The sequence below is a fragment of the Grus americana genome, chromosome 15, assembly GCF_028858705.1.
Source record: "Grus americana isolate bGruAme1 chromosome 15, bGruAme1.mat, whole genome shotgun sequence".
Classification (NCBI taxonomy): domain Eukaryota; kingdom Metazoa; phylum Chordata; class Aves; order Gruiformes; family Gruidae; genus Grus; species Grus americana.
In genome coordinates, this window is record NC_072866.1 from 12206295 (window position 1) to 12219199 (window position 12905).

Consider the following 12905-nt stretch of genomic DNA (forward strand, 5'->3'; position numbering starts at 1 on the left):
GGAGCGTGAAACATCATTTTTAGCAAAGGAGATTCCTTCATAGAGATCTTACTTGTTTACAAAAAACCTGTCGTCTTTCATGATAAAAAGCATTGTCAATGTATCAGTATATACAAAGGTGTTTTGACGTATTGAGGGATTTTGGTGGGCAGCATTTGTTTTAAGTGTAATTGAAAAAGAACCTGAAAGAAGACTATTATACAGCATTTATTTACTTATATTCGCTGGAGTAGGCAGTTATTTCACTGTCATTGTGTAACCACTTAAATTCCAAGGGCCAGCTGCCTTCGGCAAGGCATGTAAGTACGAGTCGATTTCCTTCCAAGTGTATCTGGGGCAAGCCTGGTTCAGTCTTGAAGTATGGTGCAACATCATCTGAAATACAGAGAGAAAATGGTTTTGTAAGTTATTTAAGTGAGTATAGCATAAGCCACCAATATCCAGCTCATTTCTTCTCAAAATGGCCAACATAAAACAAGAGACAACATGATTCAGTAGTTAAGGCTTACAGTGTTATATTCATAACTAAGCTTTATCTTTAGAGACGGATTTCACAAGATCTTGATAACCTTAGTCCTTAGTACTTAGAAGTGAAGTGCCCACTCAGACAAGCTTTTGTCCAGGTTTACTGTTTATACATATGAGAATTTCAGCACTGGCTACTGTGGCAGGCAGTGAACAGCCCTATTGGCTTTTTCCCCAACCCCACCCCCCTCCTCTGTGAGGATTAAATCCACTCAAAGCTTTTTTTTATGTCTTGAATAGAAACCAGAAGAGTAATCTTGGATAGAAATGATTATCACAGCAGGAGAAGTCTCAGAGTAAATGAAGAATTTTGATAGAAAAAAAGAGTTTTGAAAAAACCACCTCACAAAATCACAAGATTAATGTGTTTTTCAACGTTATTGCCAACCAAAATGCATTAAATTATATTACCTGAAACCACTAACAGATTTTGAATTAGGGTACTTCAATAATGTTCAAGGGTCACATGGAGTCTCAAACTCTTGTTCTCCTGTGGATCACAAAAGCTCAAAATACTCCAAGCTGCAAAATTCTTGACTGGTAAATTGCCAAAGCTCCACTCAAATACAGATTTATTACAAGTCTACACCAGTTGGAGACCCACCCCTCATCAACCCTGGAAGATGAAGGTTTTCACACTTTAAGCATCAAAGTTCTACTTGTAATTATGTAGGAACTACAGACCATCTTAGAAGTTTACAAATACCTTCTATAATCTAAATTAACATGCTTATGTGTATATATATATAAAGTATACAAGTTACATTCAAAAGCAGAGATTTAATACAAAACATGGAATAATATTTAATAGGTAGAAGTTACTGCACTCTGCATTTTAGGAATGCAGCGTGTATGTTGTATTTTCTATAGTAAATACAACCAAAAAAAAGAGATACACAAATGTCGTCCCAGTGCAACTAACTGTTCAGTTAATTGCTAATCCTTTTTTTAAAACTTTTTTTAGATTAAGCTCAGGTGTTTTTATACTTGCTATTTAAAGAGTTTAAGCTATCTGTTGCAGTTTATGAGGAAGTGGCCTTATATACTATTCAAGGCTGTCTGAAATTTTTGAATCCACAGGTCACATATTATAATCTTTACTAGTTGGTAGCCACAAGACAGCAAGCACCCACACTGGTGAAGAAGGAGCTCAAGGCAAGGGATGTCAGAGGCTTTCAAGGTGTCCTCGTGTTCCACCGCAGATTGGGACGGCAGTGGGTACGCAGCTGGACCTGGTGATGTCAACCTCTCTATGCCCTTATCTTTTGCTTTGCCTTTTATCAGGGAACTTGTATGACTTAGCAGACAGAATTTGTATTACTTAGCAGAGCACACGGCAACACAGACTCATTATTGGCCTAATGGTACAGTCCCAGGGTAGCAGCTGCGCTTCAGGGGAGCGTGGTCAAGGAGTCACAGGCTGACAGTTGCCAAACCGTTTGCTACAATTGCCTGTAAAGTTAAGCATCAGCTGCATACACATTTGATGATTTGTATTGACAAATTATCTCCCTCATTTTTAGAATTTAACTTCAGAAAGATATAGTGATTTCTGCAGAAAAAAGCATATCATCTTAAAGCAATACTTATAAACTATTACACAAAATCTGGCCTAACAAACTGAATTAAAAAATGTATTTTGAGATAAGGCATCTTTCTGATTTGTAGCATTTTAAAAAATTTGTTTTTCAAACATATTGATTAATGGCTAGTGCAGATCAGTAATATTTTCTTTAAATTGCATACACATGAAGCTATGAAAATTCAACATATGAGAAAACAGGAACAGTTCCAAACTGGCACACAGTCCCAGGCAAACCAAAGATGCTTTCTGCACTTCACTCTATTACATGACTGAGATTTATTCTGCAAAGCTTCTTTTTTGTTTGTTTCAATAACTGTAAATATTGTGAAGAACTCTTATCTCAATTCCCATTTTCTCCTAACTAGTGAAATCAACCAATATTTTTAAACTTCACAGAGAAAAATCTAAGTCAGAGTTAGACAATGATACAGTTATTTTACCCAGAGCAAAAAAGCAATTTTTTACAAGGATATTTCTAACCAAGTGAGGAAATGTTAAATCCTTTCAGAGGCTTCTTGTATATTTTGGGGATATACTCCCAAAGGAGTTATGAGACAGACATCCTACCCTTGCAAGATTAAAGGTGTGAGGCTCCCTCTGGAGCTGAAAAGGCCGTGGCAGGGAGCTGTGCTGGTATTTAAGGAAGGGGTTGTAACCGGAGTCTCTGAGAGTCCTACAGTACAGAGTCCAATTGGTAAATTGAAACAATTAGAGCCGAGTCCCCTGAAAACAATGATTTTTACCTGCTGGTATATAGGGCTCAAGAAATGAGCTTGTCGAATTATTAGTTCCTAAAGAAAGTCGAGTCATTCAGGGAGATTACAATGAAAGTGGTACCTGCACTATAAACCTCTACCCAAGTAATTTGTTGATCCTGTTTTTCAGTGATTTAAAGACTCAAGTAGCATAGCCTCCTTCATTATTTCACTCTGAATTATCCACTTACTCCTTCTAACTTATGTCTTTGTCTTTCAAATAAATAATTTGTTCTTGGAAAGAGTGCTGCCCACAAGTCTGTCATTCAGCCCTACGTTTCCTACTCAAGTATTCCAAACCCAGTGATGCTTAGAGCTATCTCCCACTTAAAATATCACAATCAAGCTGGTACTACATGAAAATGATTCTTAAAATTCAATCCAATTCTGGTAGAAGCTAAAATGTAATAGACCTCTGGGAATATTTTTATAAAGAATATAGCATGCTTTATAGATTACCTCAGGTCTCTGAAAGATTTACTTAAACCCTTGAAGTAATTTTATCTTCTAATCTTTTATTCCTGACTTTCTCATCAATCACATACCATCAGTTTATCAAATTCAATTACATAATCAGAGCTCACTAAATATTCACTGAAAGCAGAAATGAAAATAAAATACTGAGCAAGGATTCCATGAAGATAGGTAGTAGTAAAGCTTTGATGACTTTGACATTTCTGTGGCACACCTCAGAGACATGAGCAAAATGGTGCTGCACCCTGAGCTTTACATCTTTAAGCTGTAATGGAAACTGGATTTTTTTTAAACCAAATCTACATGGACAAGTTTTGTTGTCATAGGGAAACAGGAAAATTGGCAGCAAAAATGAAAGCCATCTCAAAAAGAAGACTGCATGAAAGGAGAAACTGGCTGGCTCAGGGATGGAAGATACAAGGGGGTCATTTAATACGTATGAGATATTTGAACTTTATTAATTAAATACAAGAAAGGTTCGCCGTAAGGCTAACCTTGGCAAATCAAGGGTTTAGAAGCCATGGAAGCATCTCAGTTTTTATTCTCTTGAAGGATGGAGCAAAAAGCTACTAAAAAGAAACAGGAATAATAAAATACTAGAATTAATATTCTTAGCTAAAATAGTTTTCAGCCTACAAAAAAACAAACAAAAAAAGCAAACATCAATGCTATATACTGTTGCTTTCTTTTAAATGCTAAATGTGTTAATACTTCCAGCCTGTCTGGCTCTTCAGCCACACTTATTTAAAAATAAAAATAAGAAAAAAGTTGTCTGAGTTGCAAAGATGAGTGAAAGGATAAGGTACCAATCTCCTGGTGTATATATATAGCTTCTACAAATTTTCATTAAGTCTGCTTACCAAACTCACTAACATCCTGATTAGTATCCTTAGAAGGATAGCGCAGATTTATTTTTATGTAAATATCAAGAAAAAATAGGATTGAATATGCCAAAGTTATCTGGAAATTTGCTCCAAAACCTGTCTGCCTTGCTTTTGTACATCACTAAACTGCAAGAGTTCCATTATACTGCCAGGTTAGCCCATCTATTTTCTTTCCTTGGTACATGCAAAGCTTAGATGGATTTTATCTCAAAATGTAGTTTCAGGAACTAATTCAACAATGCTCATACTTTTGTTTGGATTAATACTGATATTTAAATATAAAAATGGTGCTGTGTGCAACTGTCATCTACTCTGTAGTTCTCCCCAGCCCTAGTAGACAAGATGTATCACAGAAAAACTGAGAGTTCGCTTATACTCTACTCTCCCTGAAAATTGTGTTCAGGAATGAACTTACAAATGCAGTCTGCAAGAGGAAAAGGCAGTCTGACTGTACAGCTTTGTATTGGATGGAATGAAAACAAAAATTCAAAGAGATGCTACTCATTAGTTAACCAAGGGAACCTAATCTCATAAGGATAGCGTGAGTCAACTTCACTTCAGAATCTGAGGAGAGTACCATCTCAGGGACCTCAAACATACCCTCTAATAAAGACATCAACAAAGTTTAGCTAATGATTCTTAGCCCTCTAACACCTTGCATTTGTAAAACACATAAACCAAAGTCAGATTAAATAAAACTTTCAATTACTACAAGGTGCTACAAGATCTTGAAAGCAGTCCTGAAGTCATATCCCTCAGGAATTCATATATTTTAATTAAAGATGCAATTTGATCTGGAACACCTCTATCCTGCTGCGAAAAGGAAAGTTACCATCAGAGAAGTATCATATCACCTTCATCAGTGAAAAACGCTGCAACTACCCTGTTAAAATCTCAGTATTTTTTTCTCCAGAAATGTCAGATAATAACAGTTACAGGTAAAAATCACACACTCACATCTTGAGAAAATCAGTAACTGTAGTCCTGAACACTCTCAGAGAAATAATACTGTAGTGGGTGCAGAGAACAGGTTAAGAGATCCTCAGTGTCACTGCTATTTGTCTTTGTTAGATATCTCTACTTTTAAGTCATTTTCAGATGAGCCAATATTGAATATGAAAAGTAGATTAACCTGCTCATAAATCAGCAAGTCAGAGCAAATACAGCTCAATCACTAACAAATATCATTTGAGCAGCTGTCTCTCCATTGCTCAGTCCACCCAACAGATAGGATACTGATAATAAATTTTTGACTGAGATACATTTTTCAATAAATCCAAACAAAAATACAATTCATTTATTAAAAAGCACACCTGTATTGATTTTAGCTTATTAGTCCCTAGTCAAAGCATGATGCACATCACTCTTTCTTCATATGCATGTCTAAAACTACAATCAACTGACAGAAAAATAAAAGAATATCTCTGAAGAATTTTCCAGGAAAATGAGACTAGGTAAATAAACTACATATAGAGGCTGAATGGTAAGTCCAGGAGAACAAGTCCAGCAACAATATCAAAATGCTCTTGCTCTCATTGTTTGCAAGGAAAAGGGATGTGAGCCACCTTCAGGTAGGTTAATGATAACTGCCATAAAAAGAATATTTGAAAAGATCTGTCTAGGGGACTGAATGCAGAGTACAAAAGTATAGTTAAATTAAAAAGGAAGCTAGAGTCAGGAAGCCCAAACTAAGGACAGGAAGAGTCTTTTCAGTAATCCAAAGAAAGTAGGTACAATTATGGACAGCAGAATGCCATCAAGAGCAGATTAAAGTTCAGCTGTGATGTTCACAAGCTGATGCTTCAGAGCACATAGAGTTGAGTATGAGCTGCTCTGTGCTGATTGACAGCTGATTACTGCAACCTTGTGGGAATCAGGACCACTGTCATCTTATTCCCAACTTGGATATGGAAAATATTTTTCTCTTTTTCCTTTTCAAAAGGATCTTTTAATCTTATTATCTTAGTTCCCAATAAGCATGTATACATGTGCTAGGTCCAGATGCAAGTTGTATTCTCTTGTGGAAATGAACTTCAATAGCTTATATGGCATAAGACTTTGGAATTATTACATAGTAAATCTTGGGAAATGTACCAGGAAGTTAGATTGAACTCAGATATATTTGAATCAATCTTCTTTTAAATTCAAACCTTCTAAGATGCATTGGTGAGATGCTGTGAAAGTTAGTATATGATCTATTCATAAACTGTCAACAGTGTCAAACATACATTAGACCATTCAGTCACTTTAACTGTATTGATTTGCAGGAAGGCTATTCTACCTAAAATATTGGATATTTGAGATTCAAATTTTCTTGGTTGGAAGTGTGACATAAATCACCAAGTACAACAATTAAATTTAAATTGCATTTTACCACCTCATTCTAAGCCTAGTTTTGAAAGGACTGATGCATCATGGTGAATATTTCATTAAAATATCAGGTTGTTCTTCAAATATACTGCCGTAGTTAAGAATTTTCACACAATGGTATAAAGCATTCCCTTAAAGTGGATTTCCTGAACTTTTATCAAAGACGATATCTGATTTTATATTGGAATAATACTGAAGCAACTGCATTTAAATCAGTCTTTCTTCCTCAATTTCATAAGTAAATGAGCCCACACTACTCATTTTTGTCCTCCTATAGATAAAAAAACCAGCTTGTTGGATGCCTCTACTATAATCTCTAAATGCAAATACAGTATAAGCTGAGGTTGATGGATAGTGCTTTTAAAGGTTTAATTGGGGATGGAATTAAATTGTTTTAGGACTCAGCAAGTTCTGTGAGGAAACCTACCTATTTCTAGAATAAGTGACATTTATTTCTTTTAAATGTACAGTCACTGGGAGACAAGATTTCAATGAGTAACTTTTTTTGCCTTGAATAGGTCAAGTAACTAATTGGCAAGTTAGTTATTGGGTAATTGCCAATCATATATTTGATTTGGATGGAAAAAATATGGAACTTAAGATTGCATACCTGTTGCACGCTATCCCAAGAGGAAAACTAAACAGTCTGTAATGTATAGTTATGATCAGCTTTCAACAATTCAACAGGAGTCCCAAGTGGCAAGAATGAGGGTTCACACTGATAGTTAAGTAGATTTAATTACTTTTTTTTTTTTAATCGAAGCATCAGGTCTCTATTTTAGAATTACCTAAATGGCACTGAAGATTCCATTTTGCTTCTAAGCTCCTCATTCCTTGATGCAAAAGGATCAAATGTTTTTCCCAAATCTTGAGTAATACATAGTATTGTTTAAAAGAACAAATATCACAATTCATTCCCTTAGAAACTTCTACAGTTCTAAGATACACACCACAAAACTACTTGCTATAGGAAAGCCTATTTTAATACATCCAACCTTTCTACCTTGTTTTAAGGCACAAGCATTTCCTGTTATACCTCTTACCCTTCTTCCATTTTTCCCTACAAACAGCCTTAGATGAACTACAAAAACAGATTTGCATGTGTTGTGGTTTAACTCCAACAGATAACTGAGCACCAAGCAGCCACTCGCTCACCTCTCCCTCTCAAAAAAAAAAAAAAAAAAAAAACCCACCCAACCCAATGCCCAGTCTGCTTCGGAGCAGCGATCCTGCCTCCCGGCTCACTTCCCCAGTTCTATCCGGAGCATGATGTTCTCTGGCAGGGAATATCCCTTTGGCCAGCCTGGGTCAGCTGTCCTGGCCGTGCTCTCCCAGCTCCTTGTGGCCCTGGCAGGGCGTGGGGAGCTGAAAGGTCCTTGACTCAGTGTGGACACTACCACTACCCGGAGACAACTGAAAACATCAGGGTGTTATCAGCATTACTCTCATTCCAAATCCAAAGCACTGGATACTAGCTACTAGAAAGAAAATTAACTTAATCCCAGCCAAAACCAGGACAGCATGTTATGCTGGGAGAAGACAACAGAAAAAAACCCTAGAGCCATTTTTTGTTTTTTTGGGGTTTTTTTATGATAAAAAAAATCTTGCTATCACAGGTTGCTTAAAAGTCTGTAAACATAACCTACTCTTTGCATTCATAAAATCTACTCCCTAACACTGTCATCTATTTAAAGACTATCATTTCAATCACTACAGGATCCCTTCGTGAAGAAGAATTCCCTTTTGACAAAAGATTTGCTGAGTTTTGTTAGAAACACTCAAAACAGAACTGAAAGGAGGAAAGCCCGCAGAAGCACAAAAGAGTTTTTACAGAACCTGGATTCTCACAGAAGACAAGACAGTGGTTGGTAACATCACTCCATTTAAAATTCAACCTAAAACTCTCTTGGTTATTCCCAAATACACTGAGAAAGATTTTCACACATGCAATTGTAACATTCTTTTCTTAAAATTGATTTCTTTAGGAGACCAGCGAAGGAGGAAAAAAAAATGAGCTGATATCATTTTAACTGAGCCTCAAGCGGCTCCTCATGCATTAACCTAAAGTCCCGCTAAGGTTTCCTTTTCCCATTTAATTTCTACACCTCATGTTTTAGTTTCACTTTCTGACCTCCTGTAATACTTCAGTTGAGTCAGGGCAAAAAAAAAGAATTGGTTTGTTTTATCAGAAGGCAATCACAATTCATAGTTTCATGAATTCATGGAACATCTACTGTAAGATTAAAAATCAAGAAGATACAGATGATGTTCTTAAGTTATGCTTAGTGTAGTTCATCCTTGAAAAAGGCTGCAGAATTATTTTTGGAAATATTCTTGAGGATATCTTTAAAAAAGTTACAAATATACCGAGAGAAAAAGGCATGATAGCATACAAAGCAGGCAAATAAAAGAGAACCCATTAACTATCAAACCAACCCAAAACCTCCAAAGAAACCTACAACCTCTCTGGGCTGAATTTGGTATCAAAGCATAACCTCCATGCTTTTTATATTCTGTTCATATCTAGTGATGTTTACAGAGACTTGCAGAGCTCTCAAGGAAATAAGTTGTTACTGTTTAAATCTTGGCACACAGCAGGTAGAAGGCAAAACTGCCTTACAGAAAGAGCATCCAAATATAGCAGGATTTCCTTCATTAGCTTAACTGCAAAGGAAGCTACTGCTGCTACTACATAATCTACAATCTCCAACCACTGTAGGGCCAGTCTGGTCACACCGATATCTATCCGTCAATATGTATATCCACTAAATACTCCAACTGACACCAGGATGAAGGCAGGATGAAACCCTACAGAACATTTAACAGAATAGGAAAAGATAAAAACATAAACGTGCTTTCCACAAGTTTGTCCTTGGTATAAGAGGCATTCTCAGTTGGTTATTTTGTAGAAGATAAATTAAATCAAAAAAGTAGACAGCTGATGAGTGTACTAGAACTGAAACACGAGTGCAGCAGGGGGAAACAATGGCACAGCAAAGGCACCGCCAGACTTGAAAGCAATGTAAGGCCACCTATTTATTATTTCAAGGAGAGAATTATTTCTAAATAGCAAAGCAGCTATGAATATCCACAAAAGATATAAACACACATGTCTTTTGATGAAGGGGACCCGAAGGGGAAATGATTCATGCAGAAACCTTTGTTAAAAAACAACGCCCACTCCTTACTGCTATTGTTATTTTGTTTACATGTAACTTGTAATTTTCTTTTTTTGCCCTTTAAACTTCAAAAATGGAAATAGGTTTATAAATTGGGTAAGGCTTGCCTCAACAAAGTCAATTCAAATGATCTCAACGGTGCTACTGAATCCAAGGGCAGTAGGCACACGATCATACGCTATACTGAACAGAGACAGGATTGTTGATATCCTTATCTGATGCTGAATTAGGACAAAACCAGAGTTCAAAGTTCACAGAACTCAACTGAAATATTCCCATCATCTCAAACAAACTCTGGAACAGGCACCTGGTTAGTTCTTGAGTCAGTAAAAGCACAAAGCGATCCTTGCAGAGCTCTCAAAGCATCTCACTGCGTAATTTGTGTAGACAACTGGATAATACGCTCTGCATGCAAACAGGGAGAGACACCTTTGCATACTTTCATGCAGAAGAGCAAGCACTAATTAAAGGCCAGATCAAAGGCTCTTTGAAAACCTGACATAAATTGGCTACCTTTATTTTCCCTATTATCATCACTTATTTCTGCGTCTTTTACACTAAACCCTTTCAGAACCATCCAAGTGGAATTCTTTCACCACCTCAGGGATAATACACGTATCTGGAGACTATAGAATTATTTTCAACAATACTGACGAAACACATAATTTCGTCTTGTCAGAAGTTGGAAGAAACATATCACTGTTCTTGCAAACATAACTCAGCTTGACATATCTGAAGGCAAAAAAAAGGAGTTAGTTTATTAATCTGGATATTTTATTTAATTTTCTTTGGGTTATAAATAAGCAGCAAGTTAATACTGTTTTCAACTTTTGACAGTTCTAATGTTAATTACATGTACTGGATTTTATAAATCAATACTTCTTACATAAAGTGTTATTTAACTTGCCAAGTGTAGCAATAGATCAATGCTTTTACTGTTCTTGCTAACATTGATGGATGACAAACATCAAAAGGATATGTAAAGGAAAAATAAAAGATTTATTCGTAAGTCAGACAGGGTTAAACTGCAGTTAGGCAGAGAGGGAACTTAAACAGTGTTTTGAAAACAATGTCATAACTCTATTAAGGTTTGAGAGGTTTTCTTCTTGTTTGGGGGTTTTTTTGGGGTTGGGTTTTTTTCTTGGTTTGGGTTTTTTTGGGTTTTGTTCTGGTTTTCTGCTTTTAATGCCAAGGCCTAAAGCTATTGTAAATAGATTGCTCTGCATACAGAATTATTATATTAACTCTATGTATCCTATAGGATATAGGAGCAATGAATTGCACCTCCCAAATTTTAAGTATATTTTTACTAAAGTAACATATTCCTGTGTTCAGCACATAGTACCTCTAGATAAACATGCTACTAGGTGATAAAAAAAGGCAGCATAGTTGATAATCACTTTATTATTTGCAAACATGCTACAGTTAATGCACTGAAAATGTTAAGAATGTAAAAGTAAAATTTTGATCATAAATCAACTTCAGAGATTGCATTCTCTGCACTATGACCTGTAATAAAAGAAACCACTCAGTTAAAAATCATTCTAAGAGCTAGTACTAATGCACTCAAACATCTTGAACAGCTCCCAGTGTTAAAAATATTCATTATTTATTTGTGCCATTTGTAAAGATGACATTAAGTATGTTAAAATTAGGAAATTCCAAGGAACTGAAAGCTATTACTCTGTATGTAACATCAGCAAATCAATAAAATATTGGTTAAAACCCATTATCAGAAGCGTGTGTATATACAAAATGTATAATTATATACTGAAATAGAAGGGAAAATTGTTTCCCCTCCAGTATGGATAGATTTCTCAGGACAGAAGCAATATTTACCCAATACATTATGTCCAAATCACAGAACAGACAAAAAAAGTCCTTTTATATATAAAAAAATTATCATCAGGAGGAGCTTTTTAAAGTTACAAAAGGTTAAGGAATGTCAACTTGAAGCAGGTTATCCTTTGGAAGTAATTCATGTAATCGTTATATTTCAGTGCAATTGATCTGACTAGAAAATAAAAAGACACCTCTGTGTCATATCACCACAACATTAAATTAAGCACAAGTAAGCGCTACTTCATTAGCTCTGTTACTGTGGACAACAGTCATGAGAAGCAACAAGTAATGACTACCATCTACTACAGTCATGTCAGTATGTTTATGAAATAATTAACAGAAAGGAATAACTGAGAGTGGTGAATCTAAATTAAAGAAAAAATACCATTAATAAACTTTCCTCAAACCTAGTTGGAAAAAAATGAAATTCTGTTTAACCAAAATTTTTAAAGCAAAAAAACCCAACAAACCACTCAGTCTACTAGCTAAGTCATGTCTTGGAGGACAGTGTAATTCCTTTAATGAGACTGCCAATTAATGCAAGAAAAATCAGGAGATTGCCTTCAGAGTTTGAATATTTTGTCTCAAACTATCAGACAAAAGACTTCCCCTTACAAAAATCATTCTTCTAAATTATAAAAGGAGTATGGGTATAAAAGAGAAAGTGGATCAACTACTTTAGGTGAAGCTTGATTTTTTAAGTTTGGTAGAATTTTGTGCAAGCTCTCAGTCACCTGAAAGAGATTACCCAAGTGAAATGGGAGAGTTCTGCACATGTAACCTTTCTGTCCAACTTTAAACTGTGAGTCAGAAGACAGGAAGAGTCCATGAGTGACTGGCCGAGAGGTATAACATAGAATGCTTGCCTGCAGAAATACAACATAAAGCTGTGCCCCATCTCACTGGTGCATGACATACAAGCTGTCAAAGAATAAAGCAACCACTACACTCCCACATGTTACACTTATTATACTATACCACAATCCTACTCTCATGCAATCCAACTCAGAAGCACCTGATCATTTCTGCTGGAGCCTAATCAAATAAATACAAATAGTCTTGCTAAATCCTGCTTAGCAGCGTTAAACAAATGAAGAGCAAATCTCTACTCCTTGCCTTGAACCTAGACAACCTGACATTAATGAAGATGTACATTTCAAAAGGAATATGGAATAAGCATGAACCTTGGTTCACAAGAACTCCTGTATCTTGTAAGAGGTAAGCCTTGGGCGGGTTTACAAGTTCTATAAAATTGCTCACTGGGGGAAACAATCTGCTGACTTAATTCTCC

At 35.9% G+C, this 12905-nt stretch overlaps 1 protein-coding gene across 3 annotated transcripts in view; it reads right to left on the reverse strand.

Moving 5' to 3' along the window:
• Positions 1-12905, reverse strand: part of SDK1 (sidekick cell adhesion molecule 1) — a 412431-nt gene that overhangs the window by 292548 nt on the left and 106978 nt on the right. For all 3 annotated transcript variants that reach the window (XM_054842564.1, XM_054842566.1, XM_054842565.1), the window contains one exon: positions 216-375. In XM_054842564.1, the coding sequence (XP_054698539.1) occupies positions 216-375 (160 nt within the window). The remainder of the gene's footprint in view (positions 1-215; positions 376-12905) is intronic.